Source organism: Ixodes scapularis, unplaced genomic scaffold, assembly GCF_016920785.2.
Source record: "Ixodes scapularis isolate PalLabHiFi unplaced genomic scaffold, ASM1692078v2 PGA_scaffold0__279_contigs__length_252992795, whole genome shotgun sequence".
Lineage (NCBI taxonomy): Eukaryota > Metazoa > Arthropoda > Arachnida > Ixodida > Ixodidae > Ixodes > Ixodes scapularis.
Genome location: NW_024609835.1, coordinates 21,399,491 through 21,422,783, shown reverse-complemented (window position 1 = coordinate 21,422,783; position 23,293 = coordinate 21,399,491). Strand labels below are relative to the sequence as shown.

The 23,293-nt window shown below is 43.1% G+C and overlaps 1 protein-coding gene across 1 annotated transcript; it reads left to right on the top strand.

The window, feature by feature from the left end:
- The first annotated feature begins 2,765 nt into the window (after positions 1-2,765).
- LOC8032502 (N-acetylneuraminate lyase) lies at positions 2,766-18,138 on the top strand. Its single transcript, XM_002410163.5, has 11 exons — positions 2,766-2,911; positions 4,489-4,544; positions 6,413-6,483; positions 6,572-6,659; positions 9,002-9,059; positions 10,775-10,850; positions 11,436-11,528; positions 13,345-13,490; positions 15,788-15,919; positions 16,997-17,036; positions 17,813-18,138. The coding sequence occupies exons 1-11, from the start codon at positions 2,891-2,893 to the stop codon at positions 17,959-17,961; spliced, it is 930 nt and encodes a 309-aa protein (XP_002410207.3). The 5' UTR covers positions 2,766-2,890; the 3' UTR covers positions 17,962-18,138.
- The last annotated feature ends 5,155 nt before the right edge of the window (positions 18,139-23,293 follow it).

The window sequence follows — 23,293 nt, the reverse complement described above, 5'->3', positions numbered from 1 at the left end:
CAATAGGACTCCATGCAAAGCTCCATCGAATTAACACACCGGTATCTCAGCGCCAGGGGCCTTGAGTGTGCCCCAGAAAAATCCGCCCTCCTTACTCTCTGCACGAAGACGGCGCACCAACGTAAACCAAGCATCTCGGATCCGGAGATCACCATAGCTGAAAAACCTGTCCCCAACGTTCCCCACTTCCGTATTCTTGGCCTCACGATCCCCAAAAACGGATCGGGTCTCCATACCATTGCACCGCTTCAACGGACACTCTCACAACTCATGCACCTTACGCATCTAACACCTTACGCATTGTACAAGCCATACTCATTAACCGGGTCGCCTATGGCACGCCATATTTGGCCCTCAAAACAACCGAAAAATCAAAACTTAATATTGCCCTGCGACAAGCATACAAGACCTCAGGACAACCTTCCAAGACTTCAACGAATTATTTGGTGCGACTAGGAATTCACAACACCGGGGAATAGATACGAGAGGCACATATCATCTCTCAGTTAGGACGCCTTAAATTAACACCTACCGAACGAACCACGTTGAGAAATTTAGGCTACGCGACACCCCCTTGCAAGAAAATAAAGAACGAAGACCACTGCACCTAAGAAAAGCCATTCGTGTAGCCCAGATCTCGAAGAACGTGCATCCGGTTTACAATAAGGCTCGGCGTATCGCTAGAGCATGAACCATTAGCACCAAATACGGCGATAGCCCAACTGCAAGATATACACCAACACGTCCCCGTATCCGAATCATCCAGCCCATGCAGTATGTGTAATCAATGCAGCAGGGCAAGAAATGACCACCCTCACAGTCCGCACAACATCTACAGAAGCTGCCGAAGAAATTCCCATTGCCCTAGCCGCAACGACAGGCGACAATATAATAACAGTGCTCACAGACTCCCAGGCAGCATGTCGCAATTAAATACGGGGACGCATCTCCAAAACAGCGCTTCGCATCCTATGGACCGTCCCCAGGCTCCCCGAACTACACCACGTCTGGGTACCCGGACACGAATACCTCCAAGGTAATGAGGCGGCATATGCCGCTGCCTGCGCGCATACACACCGGGCCATTACCCAAGAGGGAGCAACCTCACTTTTTGCCCCCACGACCAACGCGCTCATCAAGTATGCCAACATACTAGCCCACTACCGTCACGACCGAAGAAAATACCCGGCACCGCACTCAAGACTATCAAGAGATGAAGCCACCACCCTCCGAAGACTGCAGACCAACACATATCCATACAGTACCCTTCTTCACGCCATCTATCGCACTCGATGCCCCGCCACCTGTAATCTTTGTCCTTCTCCCGGCAACCTTTACCATCAGGTGTGAGTATGCCAACGAACCCCAGACCTCACTCCTATACCCACCCCCTCTTACGAGCAGTGGATGGCCTGTCTTACCAGTCTGGACCATGGGATCGAGCAAGACCTGATGACGAGGGTCCGGATAGCCAGCCGCAGCCAGGGTATCCCGGACTAAGGATGCGCTCCATCGGGAGGGTGCCGTAACATCTGCACCTGATGCTCGCTAAATAAAGATTTATTCATTCATTATGTGCTGCAACGCTAGGGGTATAGCGTCTTGGGCACCTCAGGCGACAGATGGAAGCTTGTTTCGAAAGCAACCGACGTCCCGTCAGTTTTGCGTTGCAATTGGTTTCAGCTTCGAGGTTTGCGAAAGCCGGTGGCAGAAATCGCTCCCGAAGCGGTTCGCAAAAACGCGTTTTAGCAGCTCCACCCCAGCCGCTTTGCGTTTGAGAACGTGCACATCCGCTTCGCGGTTGCGGATCTGCTTCCAGTGCGAACCCGCCATAACCAATGACCAGACGTTCCCTACAACTCATAGAACACAGTGGACAGATGCTTGTGATCTGTTCGAATAACTGCAGCGGATGAAGCAGCCTTAAAATGTATCTTAGTACAGACCACTTACGTAGCTAGGCAGTGTGAATAATGTAACACAATAATAGGTTGCTAACAGGAATGATATTCGCGAAGCAACACTTCCTTGTACATCTTCATTTGGCAATTCACATCCACTGTGGGAGTCGTGGTTTTTTTTTTGTCGCTTGCAATGTCGGTCATTACAAGTATGAGACGTGTATTTCTCCTAATGCGTGTTTTTATAAAGCGCGGAAACATATATAACATACCTGCGTCACCCCTTTGCGATTTTTTTTTAGATTGTACAAGCTATACACACTAACCGTTCAGCACTAGTCGTACTCTCCTAGGCGTTCTGAACAGAAGCTTTTCCGTTGATGTAGTATTACTATTAGAGCGAAATACCATTCTACTTTTTTTGTTTGGCTAATAAATTCTGGTAAGTTCATCAGTATGCAAAATGCATCGGGACGCAGCATAAATAAAGTCGTATTTCAATGAATTGTGCGCCGCATATAATTATGTTTGTGTCCTACCCCCGTGACCCCATCGACATCTCGGCGAAAACAATGAGTTAACAAAGCAGCTCAAAACAATGGGTTGTGGGGTGCACCGATTAAACACCGTCTGGACGTTTTCTGGTCTTCTCGGAACTCCCTGCACTCGGTGCCGGACGCACAGCACTACGAGATTTGCCGAACACGGGAACCGATAGGTTTATCTTACGCTTACACAACGAATTTTATTTTTTTTTTGGATTCACACGAGTAGACGGTGACACGGACTTCGTCTCCCGGCTCCTATCACAACGGGCATTCCCCTCTCATAAACAGCTGTTCGTCCTTCTCGCACACACGCTTATCTAGACTCTCAGATTTCTGATCGCAGCGACACACGAGTCCGCACTTTCTGACGGAGAAAACACGTTCACTTATTTTCGCTTCCTGCTGCGACTGTTCGGAGGACTTTCATTTCCACCTACAGCCATGGACCTGAAACTTTTGAAGGTTTGTAAGCCTGTTACTGCACATCACATTGCAAGGAATTAGTATTTTAAGGGTACGTTTGCAGACTTTAACTTTGTACCCGTCATTAGTCGTATATCCTGTTATGGTTTATGAGCGCCGAGATGTTTCGAATGCGCTCTCTCATGACTTCCGTTCCTGATGTGACGACTAGAATTCGCGTCACTGTCATTGGCAGGATTTGTCTCTGCTCGCCGCGATTTGAAGGATGTGTTTCTCCGTGAATTTAAGATAGGGCAGACATAATCAGCACACAAGACGCTATGGTTTGGCCAATTACGAATTTGGACCACAGCGACTATACACGCTGATGAAACCAATCGGACAGCATAAAAAGCGTACCCCATGATGCTCATCATGTTTATGTAGATGATTTAACATCGCTAGACCAATCATCTACATAGACGGCCTAGTGACTTGCGTTTTTGACGCTGTTTGATCGGTCCCATTACCTCGTAGCATCGTTTGCGTCTGTTGTTTTAAAGTGGTGCATCAATCGTACTCATATACGTTAGTGTCTGTTTTTTCTGTGAAAAAAGTAAGGCATTAAATACTTGTTTCTTTTTTTTCTATGTGCGGGAGGAAAACAGATCGGGGTGACGCTGCTACAAACATGTGACACCACATTGTAGAAAGACTTTGAAGTTCCTTAGGGCTTAACACACTAAGGCAGATCCAGCGGATCCGAGCGTGTGTGGTACGGTATTTGAGTAGCGACGTCACCCCGGCGGTTTGCTACTGATTTCCTGCCGCAGATAAAATAAAATTATTAATTTTTCGAATTTATTTTTTAGAAGCCTACACTCCCAAGGTTCGAGTATGAATTATATTCAAATCTTGGGAGTGTAGGTTTTTGAAGGAAAAGTGCAAGTGCACCCCGTAATAGCTGCATTATGTTGTGTGTACGTTAATACAGTTGGAAGATAGACACCCCCAATGGGCATATGGCGCCTCAGCCGTAGATTAGCGACTTAATCAGCGCAGCAATTTGTAAAGGGTTCTATACCACTCGGTTCACCGAATTATGTATGCAATTTCTTCTCGCCAGAATAGCGCTCGACAACACCCGTTTAGTGTCTGGTTTCAAAGACCGCTTTTAGAAAATTATGGAAATTATGTGCAGGGTGTCCTACTCAAACATTGGCAAATTGTAGTTTCACAAAAAAAAAAAAAAAAAAAACTACTCATCGTCGAACGCGTAATTTCTACCAAAAGGTAGCGATTGAGGTCCGAACTGGATGCCGAGGTTTCAGTCTGAACCAATATATTATTCAAAAGTTTTAAGTTTTTTCTGAAAACTTCCTTGGAAAAATGGCGGCCGACGCAGCTCACTAGTATTACATGGAGCTCTATCGCACCAGAAACCGAAAACGGGAATAAATGGGCCCCATTTTCTTTTGAAATTTTCAGAAAATCGCTTATCAGTTTTGAATAAGAGATCGGTTCGAGCTAAACCTTTTGTATCTGGTTCGGACCTCTCTTTTGGGCCCAGAATGAGCATTCGGCGATGCGTACTTATTTCTATATATTTACTACATTTATGTTACTATAATTTACAGATTAGATCCTTCGAGGGACTGTGTGCAGCTACATACACTCCATTTGACGACCAAGGGTGAGCAAGAACCGGGGCGAATACACTACCAAACATAACACTGGAGGAACGGTTCTATCAGGCTATGCGAAACGAAAATTGGCACGACCGCCGAGTCATGAGATGGTATTGTGTAGTGCAACCTTCGATGGGAAAATTCTTTATACAGGCTCCTGAAGAAAGTGCCTATCCCGTCGCAAAGAAACTATTAAAGCGATCTCAGGTGTACGTTCGATATATTCATGTGGGTTTAATGCTCCGCCATGCACTATATACCTGAATCTGAGTTTTTTTTTATTATTCGATTTCTCAACGAAAGTGTTGAGCGGTATTGTGATCCATAAGTGAAGCAGCCTTGGTGGCAAGGAGGCCTCCCAGCTTTTGAAACAGACTGTATTTCAATTAGAGCATGGCAACGATCATTCTTCACATTGTTTGAAATCTGAACTGAATAAAGGAAGACCAATGATTAATATACTGGGTGTATTCCCATGCGTTATAGACTCAAGGATCTTCGAGAGTGCACCAGGAGACCACGTACAGCACTCCAAAAACATACTACACATTTTATTTTGCAAAATTATTTTAGACTATATACTTTCAGTTCCCTTATTTTCAGTAATAATCGTAAAGAGACTGGCGTCTCATCAATACTTTTTTATTTTTTAATTGTTTGAAAAGGGTCTAGGAGTGTACTGCGGTGAAGTTATTCCGGTTATTTCAGCAATTATGTCGAATAATTATTACAAGTACCAATACCTTTTACTAGATGTTATATTGTTAGAACAACGAGCAATTATAATATTGTTTTTTAGAAATGTAACGAGACGCGGTCACTGAGAAATGGGTACCTTCTAATTATCGAGCATATAAAGTGGTGAAACATTAAACGGCATTGCGACACCAATCTCATACATAAAACTGTAACTAGAGCTTTACTTCGTGATTCATTCGGCGGCCGCTTTATGCGGGAAATTTTGTTTATTATCGCTATCGGGACTTTTACCGAGTATCAGTTTCACGCCAACAGCTCCCACAGTGACCACGAAACGTAGGATAAGTCGCGCGGATTCATCGCGAAGTTAGAGGCGCACGACCGTGTCCCGTTATCTAATATAGCAATGAATGACAATGTTTGGTCCGACACTAAGACTAGACAAACAAAAAAAAAAGCAGCCTGCGGGAAAAAATAAACGCCCAGATAACGCCCTCGAGTTCCAAGATAACAAAGCTACGACCGCACACAATTCTATACATCCCTACAATCTGTGAAAAAAAAAACACTCCTTGAATTATGGATGTCCTTGAAATGTTACATTTATAAGACAGTAAATGCAATCGAAGAGCTTCGCCATATGTCCCCTGGTGCACATTTGAAGTTTAAAGAAATTAAAGGGTGCTGTTGCACCACATTCTTTATGAAAATTGTAGCGTGTTTTTTAAGAAGCTTGAACTATATTAAAAATTAATATATTAAGTAATTTTAGCCTACCATCCCCCCTTGACAGCAAGACGAAGGTGATAAACTTGACAAACCCCGCAAAAGGGTTGACTTTTATCCTCATAATAATTTAGAAGATTCTTAGAAATTTATGTATTAATCGGTTAATCGCTAAGTTAGTCAAATACTTTTACGACCCTAGCAACTGCTATTTACTATGAAATAATACAAGCACTTAAAATAATACAAAATAATAATAATAAAAAATAATACAAACACTTAACCAAGCCTGGAAAAGCACCCTTTCGCTACATAACTCTTGTTCATACTTCCATGCATCGAATTTTCTTCATTTCGTTATCTTTTCGTAACACCGACTTGCCAGACAATATCTGAGTGAAACGGGTAAACTATTATCATTAAAACCCAAGTTGTTTTTTTCCACCAGAAAGGTGAATCTGGATGTCATTGACAAATATGTGCAACTTTTGCGGAACCAAGGCGTGGCAGGAGCCTTCGGTGAGATTTTGAGTGGTTTTCATATCTAACGTTTCAGGAAAGTTTGTGGTTTAAAAACTTATCATAAAGCATTATTCTTTCTCGACAGTCAATGGCACGACTGGAGAAGGACTTTCGTTGACAGTGGATGAAAGGAAAAGCATCGCAGAAAAGTGGGCATCAGCATCAAAGGGGAAGTAAGTCTCATCGAAACTAGTGAAAGCTAAGTATACAAAAAATTCAAACTTCCTCCGCTCTTTGCGTTCGTGCAAGCTATGAATTACGTGTAAATATATTAAATGGTTAACTTAGTCTTTATCGGATTTTTGGACTAATTCCTGAGCCTACTTCAGAATGTGTGGAGGCTCCGAAATGAAAATATTTTATTTATTAACCAATTGTCACGCAATATAGTAATTGACAAGGAGGAGCTTGAGTTTGCCCGCCACTAGCGCGAACGTTCTACCGACGTCAAGGCTTCATCGTCTCTCGCACCTCGAGCACGCGGCCGCAGCCGAAATACGGCGGGTGGCACAAAGCGCGGGCTGGATGCCAGGTGTTCAACAGACGCAGATTCCAGTACTCACTGCTCAAGATGAGGGCGTGTTGAAACGTTTATGGAAGATTTATTATACTGGCACCAGAGTATACGTAATTATTCACAGCATACTGCGTCCCAGAACAAAGACATTGTAGGACATTTATGGCGCATTCACACTGGAAGTGGATCCGCGTTCGCGAACTGGTTGCGGATGTGGTTCGCGAGCGATCCCGTTCAGACACACCGAGATGCGGTTAGCGGATTCTCGGTGATCACGCGTGATCTTCTGAGACTTGCCCTTGGCAACCTTGTTTTACAATCCAAAATCTACTTTAATCCCCGATCAAAAGCCAACACTTTTTTTTTCTATTTTGGCACTCTGGTGATTTATCTCCGGGAAGTTCGCACGCATCACAAGTTCAGGCAGTGATTTCCTCGACTTCGCCCACAAGCAGAGCCCAGCTAGGCGCGCCTTGCTGACTCAGAACAGGATGTCTCGACCTTTTCTTCGAAGTTGACCCTTCCCGCATGAATAACCTCGTTTTCGAAATAGAAAGCCACCTTTCCCTTCTCGTTCGCTCTTATTATTTTCGAGGTTCTGAGCGGTGGGGTGGACCGTGGTGAGGGGGAATGTGTTCAGTGCTAGGCGGATGTGCCTTCGTTGGTGGCGTACTCTCCTCTCGTCACTCGCACGCCGATCGAGTGTACTGTTTGTTTGACATTAAGCTCAAATAAGCGCCGTCTGGATTACTTCTGCATTGTCTGGTACGTGCATCTTATTTCTTGAGTATGTTCTCTTTATTTTTTTGATTAGTGGTAAACGTTACAGGTCGAGCTAGCGCAGGTACCCTGCCCCCTCCGCGGTAGTGCGTTGGATACGCAATCAAGCTCACGACGTCTCTATGGGCCTTCGGGCTGGTCATGCACCATGTCCAAAGCTTTCAATGGCGCACGCGACTGTCTTAAGGGGTGTACAAACAGGGCACTACAAAACGCATGACTCCGACAAATCGTGAAAATTGAAGCGGGCGGGTCCGCTTCAATTTTCAAGATTTGTCGGAGTCGTCCGTTTTGTAGTGTCCTCTTTGGGCGCCCCTTTAGTGGGTACAAAAGCGGATATTTCGGTAGATCAGGGACGGGTTCCGACGTTCTGTGTGCAGAGACTAACAAGGCAGTGAGCTTCGGGCTATAGCACCAGGAAAAATAAGCAAACTCTTACCCAGACCAAATCACCGGCGCGAAGCCGTTAAGATTACGAGTCAATTCTTTTCGCGGCGGATTCAATTGACGGACATGAACATCCGGTTTCTCCATTTATTTGTCTGCCGTAACGCTAAGAACACACCGCCTTGTACGCCTCACCAGCGACAGGTGCCACCTTGTTTCGAAAGTCACCGACGTCACGTCAGCGTCGCGTTGCGATTGGTTGTCGTTTCGCGGTTCGCGAAAGCGGTCGGGGCAAATAGGTCTCGAAGCGGTTGGCAAAAACGCGCTCCAACCACTCGATTCCAGCCAGTTTGCGGTTGAGAACGCGCGGAACCGCTTCGCGTTTGAGGATCCGCTTCCAGTGTGAACGCGCCATTAATGTGAAAATTGTAGTAACAATTTGTATCACATTTTCATAAACAAGCACGAGTATAATGAGGTTCGTTTGCGCCATCTATTCATTTTCGTTTTACTAACACGGGAGTGCAATAATCCCGTTTAGAAGAACTTTCGAACTTCCACTGATACAACAAGGCCCAAGAAATAATGTTTGAAAGAAAGACTTGTTTAAAAGAACTTCACAACTTCCACACGTACGACAAGGTCCCAGAAAGGAGCAACGTGCAATGTTAAGACATAAAAAACCAAATCTTGCTTTCGGCACATTTTTTACTGATAATTATAACGGTATGGCCCGTTTTTTACTAGTACCTATAGTTCTCAATGAATACATCATTGTACGTATCGCACAACTCATGTATAATATTGGTATAATCTTCGGACTTTTCTCAGGTTGGATATGTTGATCCTTCACGTTACAACCAGCTGCATTCTCGAAACTCAAGAACTGGTGAGGGTCCTTCTCATCACGCTGAAGAACCGAGCTTCAAACCTCCAGTCGAAAGCAGTAGGATTTACAGTGTCCTAAACGTAAATATATTCGACAGAAGTCTGGTTGGGTTAACATTATGATATGATAATACTATGACATTTATTGACGTGTACATAAAATAAGAAAAAAAAAACACCTCTAAATTATCCGATTCCTGCTCCTCATACACAGGTCACATTTGCTAGTGTTCAGTTAATATGCCAAACTAAGAGCACTGTCATAAGCCTTCTCAGGTCGCTGACGTAATTGTTGTGAATGTATTACATGGATGGCAAAATTGCGAAAGATGAGCGCTTATCAACGAACACAAACGCACCTTATTGATTACGCTTCCACGCTCAACGAGTATGTTCAGAATTATTATCACACGAAATATCTTCTTCTGTTATATCTACTGGAAAAAGCACCTTCGCAATGGTGATGCAACGAAACTTACAAGTCACTGATAACTACCATAAAAGGGTTTTTCACACGCACAGCATCACGGGCTCACATAGGGATTTCAGTTCGGTTGCATGATGTTCCAGATTATTACGCTCCTGATAGATTATGCTTGTAGTTTGTATTCTCTTCAACCTTCTGAACAGTATTAGGGACAACACTTGATTTCTCCATTGTATAAGAATTAACTGGTGGAGTAGTTGGTTAAACATCAAGAACAGGAAGAGAAGAAGGGGAGTGAACAAAGTGTTTACTTAACACCGATCTGTATTAAAGAAGTTAGAAAATGTCAAAAAGGAAGTGAGGGAGTCATGAGTGAAAAAAAGATTTCGCCCCAAAGTCAATACGACAAAAAAATACCACTGACAAGCGTGACGCACGACACACGCACAAGTACACCATCTGCTGCGTTAGCAACGTGTATCGAATCCCGTGCACTTGTGGTAAAGCTATGTGCGACAAAATGCCGTTGTGTAAATGTGAGACTGCGGGAGCATGCCCTTTCGTTCAAATCATCACCATTTGGCCACTTAGCTGTACACGTGCGAGACTGCGGTTGATCCTCAATATTTGGCGATACGTTAATCCTAAGGAGCCTCACACAAGAGAGCTCGAGAGTTGTATGAGGCAAAAACTATTTTGTCAAAAGGTGCGTCATGTATTAGCGCACCGTCTATGGCACTGTCAGCAAAAGAACAGTTATACTTGCAACAATTCACATGACTTCGCTCAACATGTTTTATATTTGATTATGTTTCTTCTATTTATTTAAAGAGGCTTTCATGCGTTTATTTTTCTTTCCTTTCTTTTTCTTTTTCTTTCTTCTTTTCAATTGGTCTTTATCACTAATGATTCCCCCCACTTCTTTTTTTTTAATACTTCAATACGCGTCAGTTGTAAGTAAGCGCTCTTTACTGTCCCCTTCTTCACTTCCTAATCATTTGCACTTTTTCACATCAAACTTGTTTTCTCATTCTTCTACACAGGAATATTCTACAAGCCACATTTTTTTTCAATCGATTTTCCACAGGGAAACTGGGAACAGGCAAACTGGGACCTAATCCTCGCTTTCCAGCAGTTGACTGTCTTATGGCTTCTTAAAAACTGTTGACTACTCCAGAAGATATTTCGGCTTGTTTGGGTCGATATTGGCTTCGATAGATCATTTTAATTTATATAAAATTGGGAATTAGGAGCTTCAACCAATTCCCAAAGAAATGTCCTTTTTTCAGGCCAAGCACGCTGAGAGTCTCAACGTCGATGCGATATCTCTGCTGCCTCCCTTTTATTACAAGTGCGAAACCAATGGTACGTGGCCAAGCCTACGTATTGTGACGAATGACCAGTGATGAGGCGATAATAACTGAAGAAACTAAACGCTTAATGGGGCGAACTTGTGCCCAAAAATGAAAAGGGAACATAAGAAAGTAGAGCGTCGCGGGCGTCGAAGTCGGCGTGACAGCAGAGTCGAACGCTGGGGCGAAACTGACTCCGCTCGCCTTACGGAGTCCCCTTGTGGGTTTCTGGATCATTCGGCGTAGAACTTTCGGTCCGTAGAATACTCGGAACTAGATCAGACGAAAAATTTTTCGAATTTACGAGAAGGCCAAATCAAAAGAATAAATAAAAGGACAGTGCGCTGACTGGGAATCGAACCTACGCCTACCGCGCGAAAGTCAAGCGCGGTAACCACTCGGCCACGCACGCGCTTGCTCGCCGATGAGCGTGGCAGTATTAGTACCCTGGAATAAACATACGCTCAGAGCATCTACAAAAATATTATTCCTATACAATATGTTGTGGTTGCGTTTAGTAGTCGCAAACGTCGTGCTTGTAAAGTTTAGGTCTTGAAAATAATTATCTAAGTAGAGCTTCAAATTTATTATTTTACAGATGACTTCATCGCTTACTTTAAGCAGGTATCTCAGGCAGCCCCGAACACGCCGATTGTATACTACCATATTCCGACGTTCACTGGAGTAAATGGTGAGTACTTGAAAAGCACATTTCATACGTAGCGTAAAAACTTGAAACGGATGTTCAAAGCATTGAATGGTTCTAAAAATAGCGAAATAATAAAAACTGAAAAACAACTGCGAAGGATTTTAAATTTTTTACTGCTTTCTTTAAGAAAATTATGATAACAGAGATAAATATATAAAGATCCATGTCTATAGGTTAGCCTTTAGTGATAAATATTTGAGATGACTTAATATAATTTATGAGCTCCCAATTATAAATTCTCATCCATGTGGCAGATTCGCTTAATTTTCAGGGACGCCTCAATCGTGGCATAGTGTAGGCATTTGGAATAAAAATGTCTTTGCGCCAAATAAATAGTATGCTTTTAGGGGCGGAGAAATTTTATTTATTGGAACTTGTGAGTTTTAGCTAAGGGGCATTACGTTTTTTTATAAAATTGATGTTGTGGGCAGTTAAAATGTTTTGTATGCGTAGCATACCAGCTAAATTCATTGAGCTGAAAAAGGAGTATGCTTCAACATGCAGGAGGTTTAATGACACTTTCAGGAATATAGGGGTCACTAGATGAAATATCCGCACATGGTTCTAAGTCCTTTCATACAAAATGGGCTGTCTTCAGAAATTGTGCATGTTACCCTATAAATTCGTAGGGAATATGCTTGCTATCAAGCGCTACAAACGCGTAAGAAAATCTGATTTGCAGTTTCTGTTGTGTTATTTCACCACATTTTTTAACGCAAATATACTTAGTCACCAAAATGCAATAGAACATCCACCTATTCCGAACCTTAAAACACTGATTGTATAAATATAATATATTTCGTTTTGGTTTCGCAATACAATTACTACAAAAGAAAACTGTATCCTACCTCGCTTGCGCTATGATTTCTGATCCTCCGAAAAGCAACAGATTAACTCAAAATGAATGACTAAGTGCATGTTTACAAAAATTGCCAGCTTTTCTTCTAACTGCTTGTGAACGAAATATCTTAGTATAGAAATCAGGCATGTTCTCAAATTTCGTAATCCGAATATGCAGCCTACCCAAAGTAAAATTAATGAAAATATTGAACGAGATTGCGAAGCCCCTTTAGTAATAAATAATTGTGGTCTCTAAATCGTGATTGTATGGTTCCCAAAAAGCTCACTGGAGGTTTACTGAAACCAAAGTACTGCTGAGAAGTGCTTACATATTAGGGCTGGGGACTTAACCGATTAACGTACCGATTAATTAATGACCGATATAATCTCGATTAATCTTTTCACCAGATAATTGGTTGATTCCTGACTAACAGAAAATTAAAAATCCCACCCTTTCACCAAGCAGATATGGATGAGTACACCTGTACGAAAATAAACTTTACTATAGGGAAAAATAAACCTTAACTGTAGGGGCGAGATTTTCAACCCTAACCAAGTGGAGAAGATTATTGGTGTTCCAATCACTTGAACCCCGTGCGGGAGTCCGTTTAGCGCAGCAGAGACTGCTGGGAACAATCAAGGTCGCCGTTGTCGGAGAATATCCACTAATTGTTTTGGCTTCTGCGGCTGAAGTAATAATTTTTGAGTCTGGGTGTCGTTTGATTGTTCTAAACTGCACTTAAAGGTTGATTTAACAGCAGAAATTGTAGTACGGGCCGTTTATCAGATATTCAGCAAACGAAACACGCTATTTCGACTTTTTTATACTATTGTGAATTGGAACGAAAGAAACCGATGAATCGATTAAAAGGTGGCGATTAATCTGATAGTATTTTTATTCGACGTCCAACCCTAATAAATGTGCTAATAATAATTATATTTTGCATGTTGTTTTCAGTAAAGCTAAGTGAATTCCTGCCCGCGGTTAGCAGTGCCGTCCCAGCCCTCTGTGCAGCCAAGTATTCCTGCTGCGATCTCAGTGACTTGGCGGGCTTTATGAGGACTGATAAGAAACTTTTCAAGATCTTCTTTGGGTACGAGGAGGTACGTTACAAGAGGCAACGGCTTTGCTTATTTAAAACAAAACTCAGTAAGTCTGAATCCATTGATAGAAACGAGCACCAAACAATATGCGGAACTGACACTTTGTGACGTCGTAGAAACGTTTAGGGCTATTACAGGGTGTTTCATGAAAGGAGCATAACTTCGATATTGCGAAAACTACGCGTCGCACCAAAACGGGCTTGTGTCGGCCTGGTCCTAGGCCAGGGGCCTATTTCGCAAAATTATTGAAGTTTGGAAGCAAAATTGTTGAAGTTCTTTTAATATTGAGTTTAATGGAAAGGTTTCAATTAGAATCTTGCTGAGCATCATCGAAAAACAGAAAATCAATACATTTCAAAACGATAGAAGGCACGCGCGCTATTGTACGGCCTTTTGAAAAACCGCACCACTTCGACGGGTTTATAAGTTTTGGTTTGCAATCGGAGCACATCTCGGCACCGACGGCACCGCACCCCATGAAGAAATAGTGCAGCCCACCTCTACTGCGCTGTCCTCGCGCAACGCAGCAGAGGCTTGTTGCGCTATTTCTCCACGTGGTGCGGTGCCGTCGGTGCCGAGACGCGCTCCGATTGCAAACCGAAAGTTAAAAACCCGCCGAAGTTGTGCGGTTTTTCAGAAAGCCGTAAAGTACCGCGCATGCCTTCTATCGTTCTGAAGTTTGTTGTTTTATTGTTTTTTCATGATGCTCAGCAAGATTCTCATTAAAACTATGCCCTTAAACTCAACATTTAAGAAATCAATTATGCGAAAATATGTAACAATTTATTATCCCAAACTTTATTAATTTTCCCAAATAGGCCCCTGGCCTAGGACCAAAACGACACAAGCACTTTTTTGGTACTATGCTTAGTTTTCGCAATATCGAAGTTGTCCACCTTTCGTGAAACACCTATATTTATATATATTATATATACTGGGTGTACTTTACAGATTTGTTTAAAAAAGCCGTGAAAGTTACACTTATGCAGTTTGTGCATGTGAGTTTTACGGCCAGGGGTACATAATATAGGGTGCTAATCAAAATGACCAGTCAGCTAAGTAATTGAAATTTGTTAGTTAACTTTTAATTAATGAAACTGGACATATGTTTCCAATTAGAAACTTGCTGAGCGTCATTGAAAACCACTAAGTGAGTAATTTTCAGAAAGACTTTGAGCGCGTGAGAAGCTTAGTAGTGCACTAAATTTACTACTCGTGGAGCAGATACAAAGCTAGCGTTTGCGGAATGTGGATGATAGGATTATCATCACGTTCCGCTACTGCTAGTTTTGCGCCTGCTGCACAAGTGGTAACTGTGGTGCGCTCCCGAGTTTCCCACGAGCTTCAAGCCGCCCTAAAAATAGTTGATTTAGTGGTTTTCGATGAAGCTCAATGAGTTTCGAATTGATACCATATGCATCTTTTCACTAACTAAAAAGGTAATAAACAAATTTTAGTTAATTAGCCGACATATCGCAAAGATTAGCCACCCAAAAAATGTCCCCCTGGACCTCCACAAGCCGCGTAAGCGTAACTTTCACGGCTTTCCTGAAATCAAATTTGTAATGCTTAGAAAAAACACCCTTTATTTATAATATACGTGTTGCGTTAATAGCCTCCAGAGCACTTTCTACGCCACTGTACTAAAAGAAATATAGGTCATTTGTTTTGTAAAGAGGGCTGGTATTCGTACATAAATTGGAATATCAGAAAGCCGCTAATCGCGATAACGTAAAAAAATATTTATATAACCTTGCTTTAGCCTGACCTGCAGCTCCGTCGCGGAATAATATTTGAATTTTCCACACTTTCCTAGGGATATATTATGCTCGCTTTTCTTTCTCAATCACCATCATGTTGGATCTCTAACCGCAGTTTCGCAGTTTGGGTTATTAGACGCACCATCTACGTCTACCGAAACGTCTACAGCTATCCTGATGTGCTGTTTTATACTACCATTCTTTTTTCATAGACCTCAGTTATTCGAGTGCTGATTAGTTTCAACTTCGACAATGTATTTACTGTCTTACCTAATAAACTCCCTTGTCGAGGCCATCTGGTAGTGCAGAGAAAAACTCGAACTTAATACTATTCGTCAACAGAATACTGATATGTTGATGGTGCTAGGAGTGGTTTGGAAGCCCTGAATGTGAACTTGCCTTCTTTTCTATATCGGAGCCATTAACAATTGTATGTTTGTTCTTAAAAATCAGTTGTTTAATATTATTATTAATGCAAAATCTCATCGAAATATAACCCTCGCCTTGTGTTCTAATAAAATTAGCGTTATTTTGCAGATGCTCTTAGCAGCGCTTTCGCTGGGGGTTACGGCAGCAATCGGAGGAACATTCTCGTACCAGGGTTACTTGGCAAACAAGATAATCGAAGACTACAAGAAAGGCGACCTTGCTAAGGCCCGTTTAGAGCAGGTATGTTATGATCTTCGAAAAATTATATTTCATATAAAATCACGCGTCATACAATGTAGACAGTCACAACCTAATATTTCAGAACACAAGTTGGCGTCGTCTGGTTCAGTGTTCCTGTCAGGCTGTAACAGACTCACGTGTATGCAGACGCAAACGCCTACCTCTTCTGTGTTCACATTTGCTCTTCACTGATGTGTGTGCCATCTGGGATGAGCGGTAGAAAATGGAGATACACCGTCTTTGTCCGTTGCCCGACAGCCTCCTGTTGTAGGCGAAATGAATTGGTCAACTCTGTTTTTTTTTTCTTATCTCCAAACTTTGTAAGAGCTGTGTAAGTTCCAACATCTAGTGCAACTTTATTATGAAGTCTTAGGACCCGGTAACACGCAGTTTATATTCGTTAGTAATTCTAACATAAAGCAAGGGCCGTGATACCCTGGTATGATTTCGTTTAGGATTTTCGATCACATACCAAATCTGAGCGAACCTATAATCGATACAAAAAGCCTGCGTGACCGACTTACCATAGGCATATTTTTTATGTCGTTCCAATATTTTACGTAAGCACCTAAATATCACTAAGTAAGCGCACTTTTTGTAGAGCTATGTTTGGCTGTAGAGTTATTATAAACATTTCTTCACATTGTTAACCAAAAAGTTCGGCCTTTAATTTCGACAGATTTACGATGAAAATACTTAGTGATCGAAGTTTTAAAACACCGTCGTTGTTTTCTACCTAAACCGAGCGTGGAAAGCTAGTAGCACGCTAGAGTTTAAGATAATTTAAATATTTCACAATTATAAACAAAAATAGGAAAAAATTCCAGCCTCCCGGATGCTTGCAATCTCTGGACCCTAAAAGAATATTTAAGGGTGATACCTTGCTATTTATGTCATGTAATTTCCCAAGTCACTCTTTAGTCCGCGCACTTATTATCAAAAACGAAGTGTAGCATGTAGATGAAAGCTAAAAAGCTTAATTTGAAGGTTTATAGTTTTTCAGCGAAAATTGTAAGAACGTTACGAACTTCTCTGGTATGAGCTATATTTCATGATTTTCGATTAATTTTCTTTCAGGATCAATTGAAGCATGGGGTGGATATTTTGGCTAAGTATGGTAAGTGCTAGGTTCCTATCATGATCAGTTCATTCAACCCTTAAAATATGCGCATAAGAGTGTTTTTTTTCTTATTAACGTATTGCAATAAGAAATGGACCCTATACCGACACACTTGTGGAAAAAGCGTAGATGTAGGACGATGCACAGTTGAAGAAATCTGACGCGACTTCTTTCCTGTAAGGCACTCAGGAGTGCCAGTCGCGGCAATATACGTTGGGAGCTCGAGCATGAAGATACCGAAAGCATTCTTGGACGTAAAATATATTGTCGGTGCAGTTACACGAACCATAATATTTCACAGGTCATCTTCAGCGCAGAGTCCGTTTTTAGTTCCATACATATTTCAGCCTTTTCATATTCGCCGAACGTAAATACTGTAAATTCCGTAAAAACCCGTAAATAGCTGTGATTGGCTCTCCCAAGTGCTTTGCGAAAACGTAGACGCACTGGAATTTTTACAATGAAGTTGAAGGATTTTTTTTTTACTTTCATGGTTTGAATTAACTTATACAGTTCAAAAAAAAAAGCTTCTTCACTTTTACTTTAAAAAAAACTAAAACTTAGATCTAATAGCATTTAAGTGTGAATTACGTTAGCATACTTATGCGTGGATTAAACATTTTAAACGTTTGTTTCTAATGCCATGGAAATCGGTTGTTAATGTTATTGCAAGCTTTTTTTTTCAAATCAACTCTCTTCAGGCGTTTCATTATTTGTTGGTACGGTTGCTCAGGAGGCTAGACGTTTACACTTTACATCCTATCTCATTTAAGGTTACTGCGTTTCTACCCTCAAATCTGCTGGGAATGAACTATCCGGAATCAATTTCGGAGCCGTGAGGTCCCCGATGTCACCTGTTCCGAAGCTCCGAGCCAAAGAGCTCGGAAGTGAGCTGAAGGCCCTAGGTATCCCAATGAAGTAGATGCTTTTCCTCTTGGGTATCTTAGAGGACAAAACGTCTGTCTCGTCGTGCTTTATGGAAAGTAAACTTTGTCCGGAAAGCCTAAGCAATACCTACGACTTGGTATTGACCATTTGGCGTCGTGATTCCCCCAATCACCCCTCCCCCTTCATGAACACAAAAAAGATAATATAACGACGGAAGTTTATTACCATTAGCATACACATTAACACCATCGTCCAGAACCGCGCATTGCCGGCACGGGTTATGCGTGACTCATGCTCAGCTTGCGGGGTAGTGCTATTCCGGGGCTCGGCCAGTAAGGTCGTTGTTTCCGACGCTCCACTTATTCTTCCTTATGGGCACTACCAAAAAGTTCAACTGGCCAATATTGGATTATGGTAGCCATAGTCCATCTTACAACGTATGTCGGCATGGCTCCTTTTAACGCAGCATCTGCACAGGAAATAGCTCAGTTCTTCCTCGCCAACATAGTTTACGTTATTGGGCACCACGATTTCTGATAAGCTGTCGTGGAACCCTTCTTTCATCCGCTCTTGCAAAGGTGGCTCGTGTTGTTCCTCACAGTTATTCATCAACTCACATCCGCCTACCACCCAAAAAAAAGAGACGGTTTTACCGAAACTTTTATTCCAACCCTATTGCAAATGCTTAACATGTATATCTCAAACGGCTGTAAGAATTGGAACTAAATTCTGCCCGTCCTAAGCTTTACTTGCAACACTTATGATAAATGTAATGTACCACGGTATTTGTTTTTTCTATCCGGTTTGTTTATGGACGGAATGTGTCCTGTACCATGGATAGCATTTTTTTGTGCATTGAAAGCACTTTCAACACTTTTTCGCCATTTATACGCCCTGCCGAGCCGAAGACTGCCGTCAAGTTGCTCGCTTTTGCACCGTTCATAACCGACAACAGCGTAATCAGCATTGCGACGATGTTCGCTCTCCCATCACATATTATCCCGCGCGATCTTGTCTTGATTTAGACACGCGTACATACACCAGGTCTTCATGAGGAACTCATTCTCAAGTACCTTGGACTATACAATGTAGTTTACCAAACGTCCACAATCAATTATTCCGTGACCCCGCAAAGCCGTCAACCGATCGGAGCTGAGGGGCGCTCCAAAATATTATTGTCTGTCGCATGAAACCCTTCCTCCAGCACTCCGAACATGGCGCAAGTTGCCCCCCATCCCAACGACAGGCCAGGGGCCCTGCCTACTCTCTACAGGAGGAGCTATAACGGCGCAAATGAATCATCATTTAAACATGCATTACCATTGTCATCCAAAAATCGCGCAACGCAGGCATTGACGATGCGAGGGTAATGCCCGAGCGCGCGAGGAAGTGCTGCTACAGGGCTTGGCCAGTGAAGTCGTTGCTTTCGGACCACCGTACTTTGTCTTCCATATAATACATATACAATATACCCTGTAGTGGCTTGCATATATATATATATATATATATATATATATATATATATATATATATATATATATATATATATATGAACAATAATCATTAATTCTATTGAAAAAGTTGTTAACCCTATTGAAGGTTACATATGCGCTTATTGGAAAGCATAATATTTCCTTCTACAGACTCCAGGGTCATTCGCTGGATGTTGATAAGGAAGGCGAGAGGAAGTTTAAGAGCCAAGCCAGTCTTTATTGCACAATAGACTGGGAGAAAAACTGCGCGGGCGATAACTCGGCGTGATGTGAATGAACCGCGTCAGCTGGTTCAACATTTCGCTCATACTGCGTTGGGATTGACTGGACATTTCGGTAAAATTTATCACGTGACCTCACGGGGGTCACGTGGGGAATTGTTTGCGCTAAATTTAGCGGAAAATTTTCCCCGGAAATTTAGGGGAAACATTTCTCCGCTAAATGTAGCGGGAAATTCAGCAAAAAAATTCCTGCTAAAGGAGGCGAGCAGGCGAGGAGGAGGGGAGGGTACGGATGAGGAGGAGGGGCGTACACTCCTCTCCGTATCTTCCCCTCCTCCTCCTCAAGAGCTGCGCTTTAATTCGGCGTTACAAAGAATCCAAAAGTCTTTAGTTTTTTTTGTGCTAATGACTATGCCTGCATGCGCAGTGCACCCCCCCCCCCCTTCCACTCTTCCTGCCCCCCCCCCCCCCCCCCCCTTTACCGATAAACTCGAAACACCAATAATATGTCTTCGTTTATTCAGCTAAACCAGATGTCAACAAACCGCGGCCCGGGAGGCAATATCGTGTGGCCCTCCAGCACGCTACCAGAAAACACCCTCCAAAACAAAGAAACAAACAAGCAAACAAACGCACACACACACACACACACTCTCTCTCTCTAGGAGCAATGGTGAAAAAATATAATAGGTGCAAATATGGTGCAATGGAACATATTATTTTCCAAATGACATGCCTGGGGTATAGTTCATTGTTCACTTTCATATATCAGCAATTGTTGTCAATCAGAGTGTTGCATCTGCATTCAATAATTAAGCTATGTCTTATCTAGCATAAATGTCCGGAATCACGACTTGTACCATGCATCGTTCATTTCAACAATTTTGTCGCAGGGAAGCTTACAAGGGGCTGTCCATTGCTACGCATAAACAACAAGATCTTTACTGTTTCATTTTAGAGCGCAGCTCTTAGGGGCCCGTTTCCAGCTTGAGCGGCGTCGGCGTCGCCGTTGGCGTCGCCGTTGGCGTCGCCGTCGGCGTCGCCGTCGGCGTAACCGCGCCCCTCCCCCTCCTCCTCCTCCGCCCCCTCCTCCTCCCCTCCTCCTCCTCCCCCTCCTTTTCCTCCTCCTCCCCTCATTGTGTAGTATGGTCCGGGCGGGTCACGTGACCTCGGGGGGAGGGGGTCACATGACCCGTTTCCAGCCTGTGCGGCGTCGGCGTCGGCGTTGGCGTCGGCGTCGCCCCTCCCCCTCCTCCTCCTCCTCCCCCTCCGCTCCTCCTCCTCCCCCCTCCTCCCCCGCCAAGGTCACGTGACCCCGGGGGGTGACTCCCCTCCCCCCGCCGAAGTCACGTGACGGCCCGCCCAAGGTCATGTGATCCCGTCCCCTCGAGGTCACGTGACCCGCCGGACCTCTCCCCTCCTCCTCCTCCCCCTCCTCCTCCTCCCCTCATTGTCTAGTATGGTCCGGGGGGGTCACGTGACCTCGGGGGGAGGGGGTCACATGACTTCAGCGGGGGGTCACGTGGCCTCGGGAGGGTCACGTGACTACCCCCTCCCCTCCCCCCCAGAGACAAGGAGGCGGAGGCGAGGGGAGGGGAGGAGCTTGAAGGACGAGGAGGTGGTAAAGGAGAGGGAGGGGGACCAGGAGGGGAGGAGGACTAGCAGGCATGATCACGAGGGAGGAGGAGGAATATACCCTCCACTCCTCCTCCTCAAGAGCTGCGTTCCAATTCGGCGTTACAGGAAGTTGTAAACGGCTTTCACTTTTTTTTCAGCTTCATCAAAACTTTTTCGCAGAGCCTCCCTGGTTCTCATTGCATGTACGACTTGGCATTGCTGTTAGCTGATGTTTCACACCACCCTTATTACTGGAACGTATAATTGCAAAGGAAAGAGAAACTCATGGTAGTATATGCTCTTAGATGCAAATGTTTTTGAGCTGAAGCTCGGGCTCTCCTAACACCAGGAAGATCTATGAACAAAGAATCTAGATACTTTTCCTTTGTAGAGAGTCTTTATAGAAGGAACAAGCACACTGTTCTATAAATAAATGATATGTATGATAGTACGCAATCTACTGCAGGGTCGGAATTGGATTCCGGGATTTTCAAAAATACTCAAACGACGTTCACATTTTGTTTTTTTAAATTCTGCTCAAGACAGTTTTTGGCCAAGTTCAGAAGGATTTAGAGACAAAATTCCCTGATCAGTTGATGCCCCAACAGATCATGGGTTGTAGGATGCATTTTATACGTGCGACTTCGTTAAGTTTTGCTTTGGCCTTCCAGAACCAATGATTTTAAATCTACGAAAGCCAGCATTAGCTTTCATTACAGAGTTCCTCATAATATGCACATTTGCGAAGGTACTTTCTTTAGATGGAGAGCGTAAAGTCAATCATGCGTTTGTAAAGGGCCAATGACCACCTCCAAAACGTTTTACGGCTCTCCGTTAGTAGCTTTAATGATGAATGTTTGAGTCTTGCAAGCAACATTGAGTACCGGAACTCCTACCGAGAGGAGGTCTTAAGTTCAAGAATCAAAGAAACAATAAAAACACTTAGAGACAAGGACAGACCTTGGATTTTAAGTTATGTGTGCCTAAATCAAGAAAAAAGTGCACGTTACTTCAAACTTGAGGAAGTCCTTTTTTTTTCATTCGCACGCTCCCCCCCTTCTTCCCTGTTTTTTATCCGGACCGCTTCGTCCCTAATTTGCCGCGGTTTGGCCCGTGGCAGCAAAAAGTGGCCGACGCCTGAGCTAGAGCAAAGGGTGGTATCACTCGACAGTGGTCATGCTGAATTGATGGCAAAGTCATCGCACCCTTTTAACAGTGAAACACGGAGATAAAGATACCCACCGTCATTATAATTGGTTGAACCAATAAAAGGACTAACCAATGACTGGCGTCACGAGTGCATTTCATTACTGTATAAAAACAAGGTCATCTCCGAATAGGTCGTACCTCTTAGGAGCAACCTTGAAAGCTAAGCGCAAGATCTCCTGCGATAATAACAACGTTCAGAGGTATACTACCAGGGGAGTCCTAAAAGCAACAATCCTTATTTTGTTCTTCTTATTTAGCTCCGCCGGTGAAGACGACGACAATTTTTACAGGGCAATGGCATTGCAAACTCGGCACTAAAAAAGTGGACACTTCATGTTTGGTATTTATATTTCATCATCATACCTTGGAACCGCTCGCCATCATCACAGGCACGGCATCAAATAAATATTTATAATTGGTTCCTTGACAGCATCACGTGCCAGTATGTACATAGAGGCATTTCTGCGTATGAAACCTTACTCGCGCGGTAGTTTAATAGAGTTGTTTATTAGTTTTTTTATTCTTAACCTTCTAATATTCTTTTATTTAGGTGCTGTTGAGAAACACTAACAATATGTTTGTCTTTTGGACACTTAACAACAGGCCAGCTAGTGACTCTTTATTGAGTCCACGTCTTCTGAAACTGTGTGTTTTGATCCTTTTCACCCTTAGGTCTTTCTTATCACGAAGTGGTGTCTACTACTCAAGCCTTATAAATACATTTACACTTTACTCAGAAAGTTGCGAGTGCAATTTAATGCCCATAGTTATGTTTATTTATTTATTATTTTTGTTTGCATAGTCGCTCACAGGGTGTAAACGGCAG

What these genes read in the sequence shown, in the direction of transcription:
- LOC8032502 (XM_002410163.5), top strand. Translation starts at nt 2,891, where the DNA reads ATGGACCTGAAACTTTTGAAG. An exon ending in GCATCAGCATCAAAGGGGAA is followed by an intron (nt 6,660 to 9,001) that starts GTAAGTCTCATC and finishes GACTTTTCTCAG; the next exon opens with GTTGGATATGTTGATCCTTC. An exon ending in GACGTTCACTGGAGTAAATG is followed by an intron (nt 11,529 to 13,344) that starts GTGAGTACTTGA and finishes TGTTGTTTTCAG; the next exon opens with TAAAGCTAAGTGAATTCCTG.